The sequence below is a fragment of the Nanorana parkeri genome, unplaced genomic scaffold, assembly GCF_000935625.1.
Source record: "Nanorana parkeri isolate BGI_ZX_2015 unplaced genomic scaffold, ASM93562v1 scaffold1251, whole genome shotgun sequence".
Lineage (NCBI taxonomy): Eukaryota > Metazoa > Chordata > Amphibia > Anura > Dicroglossidae > Nanorana > Nanorana parkeri.
In genome coordinates this window covers 272,570-293,635 of record NW_017307519.1, presented here as the reverse complement: position 1 = coordinate 293,635, position 21,066 = coordinate 272,570, and the positions used below count along the sequence as shown (strand labels likewise).

General features: G+C 48.8%; 1 protein-coding gene across 1 annotated transcript; it reads right to left on the bottom strand.

The window, feature by feature from the left end:
- Positions 1 to 6: 6 nt before the first annotated feature.
- Positions 7 to 15,412, bottom strand: VSIG8 (V-set and immunoglobulin domain containing 8). Its single transcript, XM_018568843.1, has 7 exons — positions 15,107 to 15,412; positions 5,333 to 5,502; positions 2,783 to 2,987; positions 2,278 to 2,436; positions 1,941 to 2,063; positions 1,542 to 1,677; positions 7 to 437 (listed from the first exon to the last, which is right to left on the bottom strand). Exons 1-7 carry the CDS (start codon positions 15,153 to 15,155, stop codon positions 119 to 121), a joined length of 1,161 nt encoding a protein of 386 aa, XP_018424345.1. The 5' UTR covers positions 15,156 to 15,412; the 3' UTR covers positions 7 to 118.
- Between the last annotated feature and the right edge of the window lie 5,654 nt (positions 15,413 to 21,066).

Here is a 21,066-nt window from a genome sequence, read left to right as displayed (position 1 = left end):
TTTTTACATTATTTACTTTATAGAAAAGATTTTTGCACATTATACATCGTCCATCACACACGTCTCCGACTGTCTGGAAGAGATCTTCATGGTGGAAAACAAAACATTGAAGAACTTCCTACACAATGAACCCTTCTCTGCTATGTGCCGGGACCATCACCGGGACCCCGCCGCCGACCCTCTGGATGTTGTACGGATTATACTGCGTTGTGCTTGGAATGACCCGGATTGGTTCCGGCGTGGACGCGGGACTCTCAAACTTGACTTTAGTTGGCTCGCTTCCGGACAAGGACGGGGCCGTTGGCTCATGTCTGGGCGCCGCGTTGTAGATCTTTCGCAGGGAGTAGCTGATGTTGTGGGCCCGGTAACCGGCTGCGGTACGGACGGAGCTGGCGCGGCTGTTGGTGTTACTTGGCGGTGGGGCAATGACGTCCTCTCTGTAGATGGGAAAGACAACATTTAACATTGACATCAGCGTGCCATTGTTCTGAGATCCCCCAAGTGTCAGTGTGTCATTGTTCTGGGACCCCCCAAGTGTCAGTGTGTCATTGTTCTGGGACCCCCAAGTGTCAGTGTGTCATTGTTCTGGTACCCCCAAGTGTCAGTGTGTCATTGTTTTGGACCCCCAAGTGTCAGTGTGTCATTGTTCTGGACCCCCAAGTGTCAGTGTGTCATTGTTCTGGGACCCCCAAGTGTCAGTGTGCCATTGTTCTGGGACCCCATGTGTCAGTGTGTCATTGTTCTGGGACCCCCAAGTGTCAGTGTGTCATTGTTCTGGGATCCCCAAGCGTCAGTGTGTCATTGTTTTGGACCCCCAAGTGTCAGTGTGTCATTGTTCTATTGACTCTTCTAAACTTTCCCTGCAGCCCCTTGCCCTGTCCAGAAGTGGCCAGGAGGAAGTAGTAAACAAGGAGAATGCTATCACAGAGATAGTTGCCCACTTGCTCATTGCATACAAGTCGGATGTAATACTGGATTATGACCACTAGATGGGGCTGAGGAGTAAAGACAATAAGCATTTCCTATGCTCCTCAGCTCCACCTAGTGGCCCTATTACACTCTAACAATATTACAATAAAAAATTGCATTTGACTTGTGAAGAAAGTATAATAAGAACGTTCGTTTTTGCCTCTATTCCCACAGAACGAACGTTCGCAGAGCTTCACAGGGCGAACGGCTGTGTGAATTGTTTTATAAATAGACTGTTATTGTGAAAAGTTGTCCCTGTCGGACTTTGTTGGTGCCAGACGGCCAGCTGCCAGCAGGGCCAGATTTACTCTCTCTGCTGCCCCAAGGCCGGGTTCCTCAATTGCCCGAAGCAGGGTTAAATGTAGAGAAAAACTACACGCCCGGCGCTGCGCTGTCCCTCTACTCCGAGCCGGGCCTCGGTGGCCTTGTGGGAAATCCGGCCCTGCCTGCCAGTGTATGTGTTTTGGGTTATGGTTCTCTCTATCAGAAGTAACTGTCGGGCATTACTGGTGTCGCGCTGCCATCTTGTGGACACTTTGCTAATGGCGGTCGCTGTCGGTTTTCATTCTTACCGGATGTCGTTGGCAATTTCTTTTTCGTATCGCCGTTTGTTGCAGCAGCAAATCAGACACCAGATGAGTAGGAGGAGAAGAAGGAGGAGGAGGAGGGCCCCCAACACGGCACCGATTATAATCCCGGTCCGATTCGCTGCGGCGGGGTAGAGAGGAGACGCGGTCACCACCTATCATCATCATCATTACTAATAATATCATCATTTCCTCATCATGAATTCCGTCCATGACTACGGAACGGCCAACGGACCCAACACCCCATGTGGGCACCGTTACCCCCCAATGCCCAGAGACTCCCCACCGCCAGCTGCCAATCATCTTCCACATACCGACCACGGACAGATCTGATTGGACGGTATCTGGATATATTGTCCTTGCCTGTAGGTCATCAGCACTCACCTGAAGCCACGGCCAGGTCGGCCACACAGGTCCCACTGCCGACCATGTTGGTTACCGTGCACTGGTACTCCCCGGCGTAGACTTCCGAGATATTCTTGATGAGCAAATCTCCGTTTAGAGGTCCTGGAGGTGACACAGGAAAGTAATTATAATTGTAAAGATATATTATACAGGAGTGACATCACCGCTCCCCAGATACTATAATACCAGTAACAGGTGACCACGGAATATTTAGTAGCCGGGAAATGTCACGGAACACCTGAATCCAATGATTTGGAGGGGGAGGGGCCCAATACTTTTGGCTATATAGTGTATATTAATATATAGAGATACTCACTCAGGTTGAGGACCGGCACTGCCGGGTTGGCCGGTCCGGCTATCTTCTTCCATACATAGGACAGCGGTGGGGATCCCTCATCAGATCTACATTTCAGGGTGACGTCCTTGCCTTTGCTCTGGTCGCCTTCGATCGAGCATCGGGGAGGAGACGGTAAGACTATAATCACAGAGATAACGGATCTCGTATTAGATCTATGATGTCATATAATGAAAATGGAAGGAAGCCATTTGATGAGGGGGGAGGGGAGGCACAATATGAGCAGATTCAACTTCAGCTTTCCTGGTAAACAAATGGTTACAACGTCTCAGTTCACATGAAACATTTCTAGCTTCTGGTCCTCCTGCCGCCATATCCTTTTACTACTGTCTGTAATTGCTGCATGTTATCATGGGTTCCTTGGAGGAAGACCCTCCATGAGTTCCTCAGGGGAGGAGCATGCATGGGAGTCCAGCCCTCTTTTTACACACACACATAAATAGGACAGTAAGAAACAACCACGTACCTTGAATGCCTAGACTGATTTTTCGAGAACCCAATCCGTTTATCTTCTTGACTTTGCACTGGTAGATTGCCGTATCTACAACATCCAGGTAGGTAATGATGATGGCGGCGTCACCCTTGCTAGGGTCTGCTTGCTTAAATGTAAGGCGGCTCATCAGGGTTGAAGGTCCCTTGCTCACAATTTGGTTGTCCATGTAGGTGAGGATCTAGGGAAGAAGATGGAGAAGTTGAGAAGGTCCTAAATGTAACGCTTCTCATGAGGTTTGGAGGCCCTTTGCTGATGATTTGGTTGTCCATGTAGGTGAGGATCTAGGGAAGAAGATGGAGAAGTTGAGAAGGTCCTAAATGTAAGGTGGCTCATTAGGGTTGCAGGCCTTTTGCTGACTATTTGGTTGTCCATGTGCGTGAGGATCTAGGGAAGAAGATGGAGAAGTTGAGAAGGTCCTAAATGTAAGGTGGCTCATTAGGGTTGCAGGCCTTTTGCTGACTATTTGGTTGTCCATGTGCGTGAGGATCTAGGGAAGAAGATGGAGAAGTTGAGAAGGTCCTAAATGTAAGGTGGCTCATTAGGGTTGCAGGCCTTTTGCTGACTATTTGGTTGTCCATGTGCGTGAGGATCTAGGGAAGAAGATGGAGAAGTTGAGAAGGTCCTAAATGTAAGGTGGCTCATTAGGGTTGCAGGCCTTTTGCTGACTATTTGGTTGTCCATGTGCGTGAGGATCTAGGGAAGAAGATGGAGAAGTTGAGAAGGTCCTAAATGTAAGGTGGCTCATTAGGGTTGCAGGCCTTTTGCTGACTATTTGGTTGTCCATGTGCGTGAGGATCTAGGGAAGAAGATGGAGAAGTTGAGAAGGTCCTAAATGTAAGGTGGCTCATTAGGGTTGCAGGCCTTTTGCTGACTATTTGGTTGTCCATGTGCGTGAGGATCTAGGGAAGAAGATGGAGAAGTTGAGAAGGTCCTAAATGTAAGGTGGCTCATTAGGGTTGCAGGCCTTTTGCTGACTATTTGGTTGTCCATGTGCGTGAGGATCTAGGGAAGAAGATGGAGAAGTTGAGAAGGTCCTAAATGTAAGGTGGCTCATTAGGGTTGCAGGCCTTTTGCTGACTATTTGGTTGTCCATGTGCGTGAGGATCTAGGGAAGAAGATGGAGAAGTTGAGAAGGTCCTAAATGTAAGGTGGCTCATTAGGGTTGCAGGCCTTTTGCTGACTATTTGGTTGTCCATGTGCGTGAGGATCTAGGGAAGAAGATGGAGAAGTTGAGAAGGTCCTAAATGTAAGGTGGCTCATTAGGGTTGCAGGCCTTTTGCTGACTATTTGGTTGTCCATGTGCGTGAGGATCTAGGGAAGAAGATGGAGAAGTTGAGAAGGTCCTAAATGTAAGGTGGCTCATTAGGGTTGCAGGCCTTTTGCTGACTATTTGGTTGTCCATGTGCGTGAGGATCTAGGGAAGAAGATGGAGAAGTTGAGAAGGTCCTAAATGTAAGGTGGCTCATTAGGGTTGCAGGCCTTTTGCTGACTATTTGGTTGTCCATGTGCGTGAGGATCTAGGGAAGAAGATGGAGAAGTTGAGAAGGTCCTAAATGTAAGGTGGCTCATTAGGGTTGCAGGCCTTTTGCTGACTATTTGGTTGTCCATGTGCGTGAGGATCTAGGGAAGAAGATGGAGAAGTTGAGAAGGTCCTAAATGTAAGGTGGCTCATTAGGGTTGCAGGCCTTTTGCTGACTATTTGGTTGTCCATGTGCGTGAGGATCTAGGGAAGAAGATGGAGAAGTTGAGAAGGTCCTAAATGTAAGGCTTCTCATGAGGGTTGGAGGCCCTTTGCTGATGATTTGGTTGTCTATGTAGGTGAGGATCTAAGCAAGAAGAAGGAGATGGAGAAGTTGAGAAGGTCCTTAATGTAATGCGGCTCATAAGGGTTGCTGAAAATGTGGTTGTCCATGTAGGTGAGGATCTAAGGAAGAAGAAGAAGATGGAAATGGAGGAGTTGAGAAGGTCCTAAATGTAAGGCTTCTTATGAGGGTTGGAGGCCCTTTGCTGACGATTTGGTTGCCCATGTAGGTGAGGATCTGGGGAAGAATAAGGAGATGGGGAAGTTGAGAAGGTCCTAAACTCCTCAACTCTTTCATGGGGGCCATTGTTGGACTTGAGTGCCTCCAGATGTCTATGGCTGACCTGGACTTAAAGTGATCCCAGTAGGACAACAGTGATGGTGAAGGAAACCTTGAGTTGCCTACATGTTCCTGTGTTAATCTTCCAACTCCAATCAACTCGGAGCTTACACCGGGCTGAAGACCCTCTAGGCATTGAGTGCCTGGACATTTCATAATTCAACAAAAGGGGGTAGGGCTTAGTAAAGTGAGGGGTGGAGCTAAATTTTACATCAATTAGCTATCTCCACAACCTAGTTCCATCCAAAAGTTGCCTTTCCTTCTACTACCCGATGGATGAGTTACTGGCCCTTAGCTTCTGGAGAATGGGTTGGCCTAGTAGGTTGGGCGGTCCTTGTCTTGGCTTGAGCTAACCCACGATCTAGATATTTTTGGTACCCACCACGGTGTCCAGGCCGCTGCTGTCCGGGTTCATCTTTGCCCACTCGATGTCTAGATTCCCCGTCTCAGAGGCATCCACGGTGTAGGTACAGCCAAGCGTTACGGTGTCCCCTTTGGCCTTGGTGATGGACTCGGTACTCGGCTCCTGGATGGTGATAGCGCCGAGCCATGCTGCAAGGGAGAGAACGGGGATACAATAGATTTATACAACACGTGGAAACAAAAGAGTGGCCAATAGGTGCAGACAGAATTCAGGAAGAAGTCAGGACATATCCACAGCTACCAGAATCTGAGATAAATAACAGGCGGACCTGCTTGTGGTAGCAGCCATGGGTGAGGTCCACCTTCTGCTCCTCTATTGACATTCATGTCTTGGATGCTCCAATGATATCTATAACCATCAATACTATACATACATCTACATGGTGAGGGACGGACATGACACATGAAGACCCAACTAGAGCTTGTCATGGTTGCCCTCAAAGACCGGCGTTCACTCTAGACATTGTACCATGGAGATGACCCCTGACCCCAGTGATGGGACCACATGTCCATCCAAGTCGCTGCAATGTTGAGTTTCCAGATTCAACTACCCGACCAGATCCATCACCCCGAGCCGGAGAGAAGGGTCAGAGCCAACGGTTCTACCCAACAGGATCCCCCAGGATCTGCCCGAGGACACAACCAACCCAACACAGCCATCCATCATCAAAAATACTCTGCTCTATGAGGAAGGCCTGGATCAAAGGTCCCCTGGACTTTGACGGTGCTAATATTAAGGTGATGCCGGACCTCTCCCGCCACACGTTGAGGATGCGCAGAATGCTGAAGCCACTTCTGGATGGGCTCCGCACGGCAGGCGCTACATATCGCTGGGGGCACCCTTTTCATGTTCTCATACAACATCGGGAGCGTACCTTTGCCCTTCATTCCCCATCCCAGCTCCAGGATCTGTTTGCTTGGCTGGATATGAAACCGCTTGACCTCCCGGACTGGCTGGACTTTCCGACTGGCGCCGCGCCCACACTCCCTCGCAGTCAACGAGTAGCTCGCCCATCCAGGAGCAGACGCCGCTACTCTCTGCATTCGTCCTCTGTACCTGCTCCGACGGGTCATGAGCCGTGAGACCGGCTCTCTGCCGAGGAGACATTCTCAACTGCACTGTTCCCCACTCCCGCCCGAGATGAAGGGTCACCCGTTGATCGCCTCTACCGTCCGTGCTGCGCGCACGGTGATGCGCAACACTTCTTTGGCCCCTTCTCCCTCACCCCTGACTCCTATCATTGGGGATCCCGACTTCGCCCCAGGTGCGGAAAATTCTCGACTAGGTCGCCTGGTCAAAGCGGACAAGTATAGAGTAAGGGACTTTCGGGCTAACTCTGGGTGGCTGACGGCTCAGGCTTTGCGTCTTCTACTTGAACCCCCCCTGGACCCTTGGAGCGCCATGCAGCTCCGGCACTTTCTTAGGGCAATACCTGACTCACAGGAACTAGACAGACGCCTTACAGCATTCGAGGAGATGTGCACAAGCACTCAGTCCACCAGTCACGCCATTTCCGCCATCTATCACCTGATTGCCACACCGACTGCGGACACTTTGGAGGACTCTGCTCCTTCCTCTATAACTCTCCTCTCCTGATATACTCTGCTCTGCTGGAGGACTCTGCTCCTTCCTCTATAACTCTCCTCTGGTTGCTCCTCACGCTTCATCCTCTATGATTCCCGATCTCTATGATGAGCACATCGGAATGTTAGGAGCTCGCTCTGCTCACGTTTCATCTGATAAAACATTTCCTCCCCCCAGTGATCAGTCTCCTGCAGGCAGGAGGAAGCATTTCCTCAGTCTCCCCTCCCCCAGTGATCAGTCTGCTGCGGGCAGGAGGAAGCATTTCCTCAGTCTCCCCTCCCCCAGTGATCAGTCTGCTGCAGGCAGGAAGGAGCATTTCCTCAGTCTCCCCTCCCCACAGTGATCAGTCTGCTGCTGGCACATAGCGTGCTTTCAGCTGGCACTATGGACAATGTCTGCATGGAGTTTGTATGTGCTCCTCGTGTTTGTCTGGGATCACTCCAGGTGCTCTGGTCTCTACCCACAGCTAATCATCTTCTGCCATCAGACAGATTCTTCCCGGCGCACAGTAATTATTACACGTGTACACGTGTGCCAGGTTATTACATACCGCCATGTAACACGGACCGCGGAGCGTGACCGGTATGTAAACACCACTAATCCTCCCTAAGGCCGTCTCTGGAATTCAAAGTCATGGCGGGGCTGTCACTACATGTATGGGGGGCCCTCTAATCCCTCCATCCAGTGATCATATCCTGCACCATTCATTCTGCATCCAGACAGCTCCGGGCCCTATACACCTGGGGGGCCCCATGACAGTCACATGGTCTGCAATGATTATACTGTTGTCTGTGGACATGAAATGCGTTGCAGTGCCTTTCGTTTTAGTCCCGGTGATGTCATCACTGGGTCTCTGCGCTTCTCTATGCAATGCAGGCAGATCATGGCTGGTGGGAGGGGCCAACAGGGGGCTAAACACGGCTTCCTGAACACACACCCTGCCTCAGTACTCCTCTCGAGAGCCCTCAGCTCTGATGCAATGAACGGAGTTTCGAGGCAAGGACGATTGCCCCATTGTGGCCCCCGGATTCGCCGGAGAGACCCGTCGCCCCGGCGATCTCTGTAAATATTTCTCCGGGGCGCGAGGCACTTTCACCCGCATTTCGAGGAGGATCAACAGAAACTGGAAAACCGGTCGAGCAACTTGGAAGTTATGTGAAGAATCTCAGCCGCCGTCTTCCCCTGACACTTCCTCTCCTCGCGTCACGTGACCGCTGCACCCAGAGCCGCGTTCCTCCAGCTCACACTGCCTCTGGAGACCGGTGCAGGTTGTCTCCTTGCAGCGCCGGGCCCCAAACCTGTACAAAGTAACAACCTGCCGCTGCCCGGCCACTCTGCTAGACCCAAATTCGTGAGGGGCTGTGTTTTATGTCCCCTTCACTTCCTGCCCAACAGGAAGTGAGATTTCCCTGTTTTTAACCCTGACGCGTTTCAAGAGCCCTGACACTCCCCCTTCATCAGGGCTTCAACACACAAATATGATGAAGGGTCCATAAGATTTAAAAAAATAGCGATAGAAAACCGTTAGAATGTAAGAAAAGCTCCACAAATAATCATAAAGTCTAAGAGGTTTATAATTAATGTATATTGGGGTAGGATAAAACATCCAACGCATTTCAGTGGCCCAGCCACACCCCCTTTTATCAGGGCTACAACCTAAAAATCAATGAACAGCGGAAGGGTCCGTATCATGAAGACAGTAATAAAACCTTTCGAATGTAATAAGAGACCCAAACAAATGATCGTAGGGTCCGTGTGGTTTAAATTCATTCATATCCAGGTAGGATGAAACAACCGACGCGTTTCAGGTGCCCCAACACTCCCCCTTCATCAGGGATACAACATACGAATATAAGAACAAAAAGATGAAGGGTATATAAGATAAAGACAGCTGTGGAAAGCTTTCAGCAAAAAGCTCCACAACTAATCTTAAAGTCTGAGAAGTTTTTAATTCATTTGTATTGGGGTAGGATAAAACACTGACGCGTTTCAGGGGCTTCGTCACTCCCCTTTTCATCAGGGCTACAACCTAAAAAATCAATGAACAGTGAAGGGTCCCTATCATGAAGACAGCAATAAAAACTTCAGAATTTAAAAGGAGACCCACACAAATAATCTTAGGGTCTGTGTGGTTTAAATTCATTCATATCCGGGTATGATTAAACACTCCGACGCGTTTCAGCACTCCACTCTCCCTTCATCAGGGCTGCAACATACACATCAATCAACAATGAAGGGACCTAAAAACCTTGAAAATGTCAAAAGAGCCACGCACAAATAATCCTAGAGTCCAAGAGGTTTTATATTCATTTTTATTAGGGTAGGATGAATCAACCAACGCGTTTCAGGAGCCCCACCACTCCCCCTTCATCGGGGCTACAACCTAAAAGTCAATGAACAGTGAAGGGTCCGTATCATGAAGACAGCAATAAAACCTTCAGAATGTAATGGGAGACCCACACGAATAACCTTAGGGTCTGTGTGGTTTTAATTCATTCATATCCGGGTAGGATGAATAAGTTGACACGTTTCAAGAGCATCAGAACTCTCCCTTCATCAGGGCTACAACATACAAATCAATGATCAATGAAGAGACCTCAAAACCTTGAAAATGTAGACCCACACAAATAATCTTAGGGTCCATGTGGTTTTAATTTATTCATATCTAGGTAGGGCGAAACATCTAACGCGTTTCAGGAGCCTCAGAACTCACCCTTCATCAGGGGTACAACATGCATATCAATGCAGAAAAAACCTTGAAAATTTAATAATCTTAGAGTCCAAGAGGTTTTTATACTAATTTATAACAGGGTAGGAGGAAACATCCAACGCGTTTCAGGAGCTTCGGAACTCACCCTTCATCAGGGCTTCAACACAAGTAAAAGAAGAAAATAACTAATGGTCTCTATGGTAACGTCAGCTACAGAAACCCTTTTAGAATGTAATAAGAGATCCACACAAAGAGTCTTAGGGTCCATGGGGTTTTAATAAATTCATAACAGGATAGGATGAATTAACTGACGCGCTTCATGAGCCCAGCCACTCCCCCTTCATCAAGGCTACAATATGAACAATAACAATGAACAATAATAAGAGCCCCAAACAAATAATCTTAAGAGGTTTGATATTCATTTATATTAGGGTAGGATGAATATTCCAACGCGTTTCAGGAGCCCCGGATCTCCCCCTTCATCAGGGCTTCAACACACAAATCAAAGAACAAAAGGGTCCCTACCATAAAGAAAGCGATAAAAAACCTGGAGAATGTAATAAGAGCTCCACACAAACAATCTTATGGTCCATGTGGTTTTAATTCATTCATATCAGGGATGGATGAATTAACTGACGTGTTTCAGGAGCGTTTTCAGGGATCCTTGACTCTCAGGCCTGCTGTGTGGGGAAGGAAGCTGAAGAAGATTCCTGCTCTTCTATAAAGTCAGTTGCCCGTGTGGGCTTAAAGGTTCACAAAGTCAAAATGTCCATCTGGGCTTAAAGGTCCCGAAGGACAAATTGCCCGTCATGGTGTGAAGGTCTACAATGACAAATTGCCCATCTGGCCTTAAAGATTCACAAAGTCAAAATGTCTCTCGGGTATAAAGGTCCATAAAACCAAATTGCCCTCTTGGGCTTAAAGGTCCACAAGGACAAACTGCCCATCTGGCCTTAAAAGTCCACTAGGACAAATTACCCATCCTGGAATAAAGGGTCCACAAAGATAAATTGCCCATCTGGGCTTCAAGGTCCACCAAGCCAAAATGTTCACCTGGGCTTAAAAGGTCCACAAGGATAAATTTCCCATCCTGGTGTTAAGGTCTACAATAAAAAAATTGCCCTCCTAGCTTTAAAGATTCACAAAGTCAAAATGTCCATCTGGGCATAAAGGTCAATAAAACAAAATTCCTCATCTGGTCCACAAGGACAAAGTGCCTCTCCTAGCTTAAAGGTCCACAATGATAAACTGCCCATCTGGCCTTAAAGGTTCACAAAGTCAAAATTACCATCTTGACATAAAGGTCCACAATGACCAATTGCCCTCCTGGGCTTAAAGGTCCACAAAGTCTAATTGTCCACCTGGGTTTAAAGATTCACAAAGTCAAAATGTCCATCTGGGCTTAAAGGTCCATAAAACCAAATTGGCCATCTGGACTTAAAGGTCCACAAGCACAAATTGACTCTTTGGACTTAAAGGTCCACAAGCACAAATTGCCTCTTTGGACTTAAAGGTCCACAATGCTTGTCTGGGCTTAAAGGTCCTCAACTGGCCTACCAAATCTGCCTTATCCTGAGGTCAAAGATACAACAAGATACTATTGAGTAGAGGGAATTTTTGGGTATCCCGCACCCCTGACCCTCTCTCCCCTGGACAACTGAGACAATGAAATAGCCAAAAGAAGATTGAGGGTCTGTCCATGGGCCATTGGTATTCCCTCTGCATTATTACCATCGATGGTTCCTTGGCCCGAAACTGGCCCTCCTTATAATTCCTTCACACTGAGATTCTCTCGTCTCACAAACAGAAACTGAAACATTGTACAAGGTAGAAACCGGATCACCGAGAAAAGAGAAGAAACTTCTAGAAACCCTTCAAAAAATGTCTGTTCTCCCCTTGGGGCCGGGAGGTCCCTCTCTACCACATCTCCACACACAGATATTTCCCGTATCTGGTTCTGTCTAGCCAGTTCTGTACATTCCGTCCTTCCTGGTGAAGTCCCAAATTTTGAATAATGCTGTATAAGGTGATTTGTTCGGGAACTACGACCCTCCCAGAACCACCAAATTGTAACAGCCTATAAAGCCCCGGTGCCCAACCTGTGGCCTGAGGGCCACATGCGGCCCTTTGGTATTTGAAATGTGGCCCTCAGGACCCAGCAGTTAGTAGTTGGAAGTCATTGATTTGTAAAGGGGCCTTTAGTAGCAGTTATCTCCAGCAGTTTCACGTTACATGTCCCCAGTCTCTGACTGTCTCCAACCAATCTCCGAACCATTACCTACATGAAGTCATCGGTGGCTGGGTTCTGCCCAATGAGATGAGGGGTTTCCAGGGCACATGCTTAAGATTTTGTTTTTTTAGGGCTGATGTACACCAGCAGTGTTAGGCTGCATTGGGTTGCATTGGTGTGCATTGGGTTGCGCTGGACTCCAGTGGACTGCATCGGCTTACTTTGGACTCCAGTGGACTGATTTGGTTTACTTTGGACTCCAGTGAACTGTAGTGGGTTGTGTTGGACTCCATTGGACTGCATTGGATTGTGTTGGACTGCATTGGGTTGTGTTGGAGTGCAGTGGAATGTATTTTGTTGAGCTGGACTCCAGTGGACTGCATCGGGTTACGTTGGACTCCACTGGACTGCTTTGGTTTACTTTGGACTCCAGTGGACTGCAGCGGGTTGTGTTGGACTCCAGTGGACTGCAGCGGGTTGTGTTGGACTCCATTGGACTGCATTGGGTTGTGTTGAACTCCAGTGGTCTACATTGGGCTGTGGTAGACTCCAGTGGACTGCATTAGGCTGTGTTGGACTGCACTGGGTTGTGTTGCACTGCATTGGGTTGTGTTGGAGTCCAGTGGAATGCATTTTGTTGCGTTGGACTCCAGCGTAATGTGTTGTGTTGGACTCCAGTGGACTGCACTGGGTTGCGATGGACTCTAGTGTACTGCATCGGGTTGCATCAGACTTCAATGAATTGTGTTAGACTGCATTGGGTTGTATTGGACTGCATTGGGTTGCGATGGACTCTAGTGGACTGCATCTGGTTGCACTGGATTCCAGTGGAATGCATTGGGTTGCATCGGACTTCATTGGATTGTGTTAGACTGCATTGGATTACGATGGACTCCAATGGACTATATTGGGTTGCGTTGGACTACATTGGGTTGTGTTAGACTGCCTTGCGTTGCATTGGGTTGTGTTGGACTGCATTGGGTTGTGTTAGACTGCATTGGGTTGCACTGGGCTGTGTTAGACTGCCTTGCGTTGCATTGGGTTGTGTTGGACTGCATTGGGTTGCGTTGGGCTGCATTGGGTTGTGTTAGACTGTGTTGGGTTGCACTGAGCTATGTTAGACTGCCTTGCGTTGCATTGGGTTTTATTGGACTGCATTGGTTTGCGTTGGACCCCAGTGGACTGTATTGGGTTGCATTGGACCCCAGTGGACTGTATTGGGTTGCATTGGACCCCAGTGGACTGCATTGGGTTGCGTTGGACTCCAGTGGACTGCATTGGGTTACGTTGGACTCCAGCGGACTGCATTGGGTTGCGTTGGGCTCCAGTGGACTGCATTGGGCTACGTTGCCCAACACAAGAACATGTCAGTTTGCCTTATGACCTATGGGTCCAGGTTACACCAACGTACCTCGTACATAGTAGTAGCATAGCATGAGCAAATATTTAGAAAAGGGATTACAGACACATTGTAGCGCAGTTTAGCTCTGGATAAAAAACGTACAGGAGTTATGTGTGCGCTGACGTGTGACCCGTTGTGTGAACGAGCTCTCATACAAGCTGATCAATACAACCAAAGTTCAGTCTTTTATGTATTTGCATTGTGTGCATTGATCGTGTCACACAGCAGTGCAGGTAATCTACAACCCAATAAAGACAGGAAACAATGGGAACAAGGCCAGGAACTGGTGTTATAGCCGGAGCTCAATGACACACTGACACTTGGGGGTCCCAGAACAATGACCCACTGACACCTGGGGGTCCCAGAACAATGACCCACTGACACCTGGGGGTCCCAGAACAATGACCCACTGACACCTGGGGGTCCCAGAACAATGACCCACTGACACCTGGGGGTCCCAGAACAATGACCCACTGACACCTGGGGGTCCCAGAACAATGACCCACTGACACCTGGGGGTCCCAGAACAATGACCCACTGACACCTGGGGGTCCCAGAACAATGACCCACTGACACCTGGGGGTCCCAGAACAATGACCCACTGACACCTGGGGGTCCCAGAACAATGACCCACTGACACCTGGGGGTCCCAGAACAATGACCCACTGACACCTGGGGGTCCCAGAACAATGACCCACTGACACCTGGGGGTCCCAGAACAATGACCCACTGACACCTGGGGGTCCCAGAACAATGACCCACTGACACCTGGGGGTCCCAGAACAATGACCCACTGACACCTGGGGGTCCCAGAACAATGACCCACTGACACCTGGGGGTCCCAGAACAATGACCCACTGACACCTGGGGGTCCCAGAACAATGACCCACTGACACCTGGGGGTCCCAGAACAATGACCCACTGACACCTGGGGGTCCCAGAACAATGACCCACTGACACCTGGGGGTCCCAGAACAATGACCCACTGACACCTGGGGGTCCCAGAACAATGACCCACTGACACCTGGGGGTCCCAGAACAATGACCCACTGACACCTGGGGGTCCCAGAACAATGACCCACTGACACCTGGGGGTCCCAGAACAATGACCCACTGACACCTGGGGGTCCCAGAACAATGACCCACTGACACCTGGGGGTCCCAGAACAATGACCCACTGACACCTGGGGGTCCCAGAACAATGACCCACTGACACCTGGGGGTCCCAGAACAATGACCCACTGACACCTGGGGGTCCCAGAACAATGACCCACTGACACCTGGGGGTCCCAGAACAATGACCCACTGACACCTGGGGGTCCCAGAACAATGACCCACTGACACCTGGGGGTCCCAGAACAATGACCCACTGACACCTGGGGGTCCCAGAACAATGACCCACTGACACCTGGGGGTCCCAGAACAATGACCCACTGACACCTGGGGGTCCCAGAACAATGACCCACTGACACCTGGGGGTCCCAGAACAATGACCCACTGACACCTGGGGGTCCCAGAACAATGACCCACTGACACCTGGGGGTCCCAGAACAATGACCCACTGACACCTGGGGGTCCCAGAACAATGACCCACTGACACTTGGGGGTCCAGAACAATGACACACTGACACTTGGGGGTTCAGGACATTGACATACCAACACTTGGGGCCCCAGAACCTTGACACATTGACAGTTGGGCCATCCCCGAGTCAATGGACTGGCACGGACAACACATACATTAGCTTCTACCTGCCGTTGTCTCCTATTTGAGAGTCATAAAAAAGTCAACAGACAAAGCAAACTTACCTGGCATGAGTCCCAGCACAATCAGCGTGGCCCCCCACAGGTTAGTCATGGTGGTCCCGGAGGACTGGGATTCTCCAGGTGGTGCAATCCTCCGAGGCAGCTGTCCTGTCACAGCTCTGTGTGTGCGATGAGACCTCACCTAGAGAGACCTGAACTCATCCAGAAGTTGCAGAACTTGTGCTGCCAGTTCTGTGTTGTGATGGAACACACACACGACACGCCTGTACTCCGAGAGGACACCAAGGAGAGAAAATATCCGTGCCGTGCCCGGTGACACCCATTGAGGATGTGCTCAGCCACCCCACCTCTTGAATGATCTCACCTGTCTAGTGCAATGTGCCTTCAAGCTCAAGTCCAACCAACACTCATTTTTTTGGCTTTGACGACAAGTTGCATTCCACGTCAACACAGAACTCGGCCAACATTTCCTTCTGTCTGAGTTTGTAGTATTTCCTATTTGACAGGTGTCAGACAGAACAGGAAGTGAGGGAAACATTCCCAACTTCCTGTGCGGTTGGTGGGTGTCAGAACGGAATAGGAAGTGATAGGAATTCCTCCTGTAGGCCCAAACAGCCATGGAACGACATTGTATCCACCTTATAGACATTTTAACAGTTGAGTGCAGTATCATTGAGCTGAGCAACCTATCAGATCCATATATGATGTCATCACAGTGGCTCAGTGGGTAGCATTTCCACCTTGTAGCGCTGGGTTCCTTGGTGTTGAGTGCAGGATCATTGAGCTGAGGAACCTATCGGATCCATATATGATGTCACCACAGTGGCTCAGTGGGTAGCACTTCCACCTTGTAGCACTGGGTTCCTTGGGTTGAATCCAGGCTCCGCCATCTGAATGGACTTTGGATGCATGCTCAAGCCACGCTGATAGATTAATTGGCCCTACTAGGTTAGATATGGACTTTAGAGTGTCAGTTCATTGGGGCAGGGACTGATGTGATTGAATGGTGTATACAGTGCTGAATAACTTGATGGTGTTATTCAGTTACCTGTAATGAATACTCTAAATTACGAAGGCGAAATATGTGCCAATGTCTATACGATGTCAATAAAAGGTCCGCTATAGAACCTCTACTGTGTTGCCATTGGTTACAAATATAGAATACAATGTCTGTAACTAAGATCACCCATGGGGGGGGTAGAGTCCTCTCGGGTACAAATATCTCTACAGGGGTCACCCAGCCTGTGAAATATGTTTGTAGTCAAGTACTAGGGAGCACCAAATCACAAGCTTTAAGAGTCCAGAACATTACTGTCGAGTCCACAATTATCAGGAAGGTGACAAGAAACCCCCCAAACACATTTCGGGGGCTCAACAATCCGACTTTATTAGGGCTCAAGCAATTCCTTGCATGCACTCCAAAAGGACTCCAACTCAGCAGCCCGGGCTTGTGCATCAAAGGCTAAAAACTGGTAGTCAGTGGTCAGTGGGTGTCATCAACAGACCACTTTGGAACCCTTTGGATAACTGAAGGTGGTTTTTGTTGGTTTTGAAGTGCGCCGTGGACTTTAAATGACTCCCAATGGGTAAAAAAAAAAGGTTTCGACCAATGTGGGTCTATATTGGGGCCAAAGAACAGCCTCTCATTAGTTGGGAACATGACATTAGATGTTGAGGAACAGAGGAACCCTAACTGAACCTTAATGCTAACCCAAAGCTTTTGTTTATCAATCACTGTCCGCGATAAAACAGACATGATGGCTTTGCTGGTCAATTTGGAAAATGTAGAACTTTCACAAATTTGCTCATTCCCAGCCAGGTCTCTGCTCCTTCCTCAAACTTGACCTTTGGGCTATTGTATCCCTCCTCCTTTCATTTCTGGATACGCACAGGTAATAAAGGTGGTTTTGGCTCACTCCTGCCTGTCGTCCTCTGGTGGAGGTAAGTGGGCGAGTTATTCCTTCGAAATGCCTTTCATTAGAAGACTCAATTTTTCAAATTTTACAAGAAAACTGCTTGGAATTAACGACGAGCTATTAGTCATCAGACATGAGTTTTAATGACAATATACATGGCACAGGCACGATTAATCTGAGCCCGCACGGGAGGGAGACAGAGCAGGAAGTCACTGATCGTGTGGGAGATCAGACATGACCATTGTTATAATAATCCCGGTTTTATAGACGGATTTATTTTATTGCGCAAGTGTGGGTCAATGTGACATGGAGCAACGTAGAAAATGTGCTGGCTATGGAATCGGAAGCTCTGGATCTCCAGTGTTATATGAACGTTCCATGGGGGGGTGTCTGCAGATGTAGATATACTCAGGGCCGGATTTCCCACAAGGCCAACCAAGGCCCGGCCTTGGGGCAGCAGGGAATAGAGGGGCAGCAGGGGTGTGGAATTCCTATCTCCTGATGCCCGGGACATGCAGTTCCTGGCACCGGGCGGGTAGTTGTTAGCTACATTTAGTCCTGCTTTGGGCAAGCAGAGCTAACTGTACAGCGGGGAAGCTGCCCCTTGTTTTGTACAAGTGATCCTGGTGATGTCGTCAACATCACTTGTATGCAGCCTGCAGGTCTGCCATTCTCCATGGGGGGAAGTGGGGGTTGGCGGGTAGGGGGGCGCATTGAGGAATCTGGCCTTGGGGCAGCAGAGAGAGTAAATCCAGCCCTGGATATACTATATAGCCAGAAGTATGAGGAGACCCTCCAAGTGATTAGGTTCAGATGTTTCCACTGAAGGGTTCTGTTAAGACATTTTACACAATTGTGAGAACAATTTGTGGAAGGCTTTTTTCTGATGATTTGGTTGTCCATGTAGGTGAGGATCCAATGAAGAAGAAGAAGAAGATGATGGAGAAATTGAGAGGTCTGAAACCCCACAACTGTTTTAAGGGGGGTTTGTGTCATGGGTAGACTTCACGCTAGTGCCTACAAATCCCGTTAGGTTAAAGTAAACCCAACCTGGATTAAAGTGCTTCTAGCATAGTGATGAAGAAGGAAGCTTGAGGTGTCAATAAGTAGCTGTGTCACTCTTCAAATTGATTGCGATCAGCTTGGAGCTTACACAGCACTGAGGACTCTATATCTGCCCCATGTGATGGCATTGAGTGCTTTGGCATTTAATAACTAAATTGAAAGGGGTGGGGCTTAGCATAGTGAGGGGGTAGATGCACAATCATGCTCCATAAAGACATGGTTTGACCAGTTTGGTGTGAAGGAACTTAAGTGCCCTGCACAGAGCCCTGGCCTCAACCCTATTGAACACCTTTGGGATGAATTGGAACCCCGATTGTGAGCCAGATCTTCTCATCCAACATCAGTACTTGACCTCACAAATAATCTTTTGGCTGAATGGGCACACCAAAAGCCTTCCCAGAAGGGTGGAGGCTGTTAAAGCTGGGAAGAAGGGGCGGCTCCATATTAATGACCATGGTTATAAAATGGGATGTCCAACAGGCTCATAAACTGTAGGTCAGGTGTCGAAAAGACGTTTTTGTGCCTCTTTGCACAAAGCCAGCTATTTAAAGTCATGGTGTGAACAGTTTGGTGTGAAGGAACTTGAGTGTCCTGCACAGAGCCCTCACTTCAAGACTACTGAACACCTTTGAGATAAATCCGAATGCTGATTGAAAGCCAGTTTTTCTCATCCAACATCAGGACCTGACCTAAAAAAAGGCACAAACACTCACAGTCACGCTCCAAAATCTTGTGGAAATCCTTCCCAAAAGAGTGGAGGATATTATAGCCATAAAGGGGAGACAACTTCATTTTAATATCCAAGCACCATAAAGACACGGTTGACCAGTTTGGTGTGGAGGAACTTGAGTGTCCTTCACAGAGCCCTGACCTCAACCCTACTGAACACCTTTGGGATGAATTGGAACCCCGATTGTGAGCCAGATCTTCTCATCCAACATCAGTACTTGACCTCACAAATAATCTTTTGGCTGAATGGGCACACCAAAAGCCTTCCCAGAAGGTTGGAGGCTGTGAAGAAGACGCAGCTCCATATTCATGACCATGGTTATAAAATGGGATGTCCAACAGGCTCATATACTGTAGGTCAGGTGTCTAAAAAGAAGGTTTTGTGCCTCTTTGCACAAAGCCAGCTCTATAAAGACATGGTGTGACCAGTTTGGTGTGGAGGAACTTGAGTTTCCTGCACAGAGCCCTGACCTTAACCCTACTGAACACCTTTGGGATGGGTTAAAACACCCATTTTGAAACAGGTCTTCTCATCCAACGTCAGCACCTGACCTCACAAATGGCACCAACACTCACAGTCATGCTCCAAAATCTTGTGGGAATCCTTCCCATAAGAGTTGAGGATGTTATAACCATAAAGGAGAGACTATATAAATAAAGCCCCATACAGACATTGTTTGACGAGTTTGATGTGAAGGAACTTGAGCCCTAAACTCAACCCTACTGAACACCTTTAGGATGGGTTGGAACGCCAATTGTGAGACAGGTCTTCTCATCCATCATCAGTTCCTGACCCCACAAAAGTTCTTTTGGCACGACTTCTCACAGATACCCTCCAAACTCATTTCAGGGGCTATGAGGGAACTTCTGCAGCATTTTTCTGCTCGGGTCTGAGAATTTCCTCCACAGTCGATTCATCTTTGTTATTCTAGAACGTATTTCTTCGGACATCTTAAAGCCCCGATGAAGGAGGTCCTGCATAACCCCAGAAACTCATTGGGATCCATGCCTAATATCTCTAACGCTACGGCAGAAAGTCAGCTGAGGCCGGGAACTCTTGAGTCGCCAATTGTAGAAAACTCAAACGTCAAACACGGTTTCATGTCTGCAAAGACATTCACTTCATTGTGCGGGGATTCTTTTCAGCAAAGACTCACAATTGTTTCCATAAGACATGTCGGTGAAAGTGAGGCCTCTGCTAACTTTTGAACTCAGAACCTTTTGTACAGACTCTCTTTTCTTCGAGCTGCTTATGAAGCCACGGCCCATTGAGCAGGCCACATGAAAGGGGACAGCCTCCATTCTGCAGATTGACAATGCTAAGCCTGATGAAGGGACCCTGGGCGGCTCTGAAAGCGCTTGTTTTTCTTGACATGGTTCTGAATAAATGGATGCTTGGCGATCCTTGAAGGATTTTTGGTGTGCTGGTGACATCCTTCATACGATTATTGTCATTGGCGGTGCCATCCGCGGCCACTGCAAGCACACGTCCCCGAGTATTGGGGCATCCGGTAAGGCAGGGGTGCCCATTAGGTCGATCGCTATCGGCTGTGTCCTGTCCTCCCGCGGTGCTCGTGCGGCTGCCGGCTGAATGTGTCAGACTCCGCAGACGGAAAGGGGCAGGACCCCTCTCCCCATGTGCAACGTCGGCCACAGGAGCACCGCGGGAGGACGGGACGCCGGTACACAAGAGGAGACCTGGGAAGCTGCTGCAGTGGAGGTAAGAAAAGACAGGCAGGGGAGAGACAGCAGAGAAAGTGAGAGAAGAGACAGCAGAGAGAGAGAAGAAGAGACAGCAGAGAGAGACAAGAGACAGCAGAGAAAGTGAGAGAAGAGACAGCAGAGAGAGACAAGAGACAGCAGAGAAAGTGAGAGAAGAGACAGCAGAGAGAGACAAGAGACAGCAGAGAAAGTGAGAGAGTGAGAGAAGAAAGACAGCAGAGAGAGAGAGAGAGAAGAGACAGCAGAGAAAGTGAGAGAAGAGACAGCAGAGAGATAGCAGATAGAAACAGGGGAGAGAGCGAGGAGAGAGAGCAGAGACAGCCAAGAGAGAGGGCCGGTTCACACCACAAAGTCTGCGTTCCAGATTGTTCGGCCTCTAGAATGCACTGGAACGCAAGCCGGTCAGCTCCCTGCATTCAGGGGTGGGAGGTGCGTGGGGTTGTATTCAAGTCAATGGCACCGCAGCCAGGGCCCCCCGCCCACAGTGCGATCGCCTGCATCTGGTAGTGCTTGCAGCATTTTTGCAGATCACATTGGACCGGAACGCGGGCACTAATAATGTGCCTGGGT

Bases quoted from the DNA above. Each gene is read 5' to 3' on its own strand.
- VSIG8 (XM_018568843.1), bottom strand. From the start codon at position 15,155: ATGACTAACCTGTGGGGGGCCACGCTGATTGTGCTGGGACTCATGCCA. The intron at 2,988-5,332 runs GTGGGTACCAAA...CTTCTTCCCTAG, and splicing joins GCAGCGGCCTGGACACCGTG to ATCCTCACCTACATGGACAA. The intron at 2,064-2,277 runs GTGAGTATCTCT...TGTCACCTCCAG, and splicing joins AGTGCCGGTCCTCAACCTGA to GACCTCTAAACGGAGATTTG.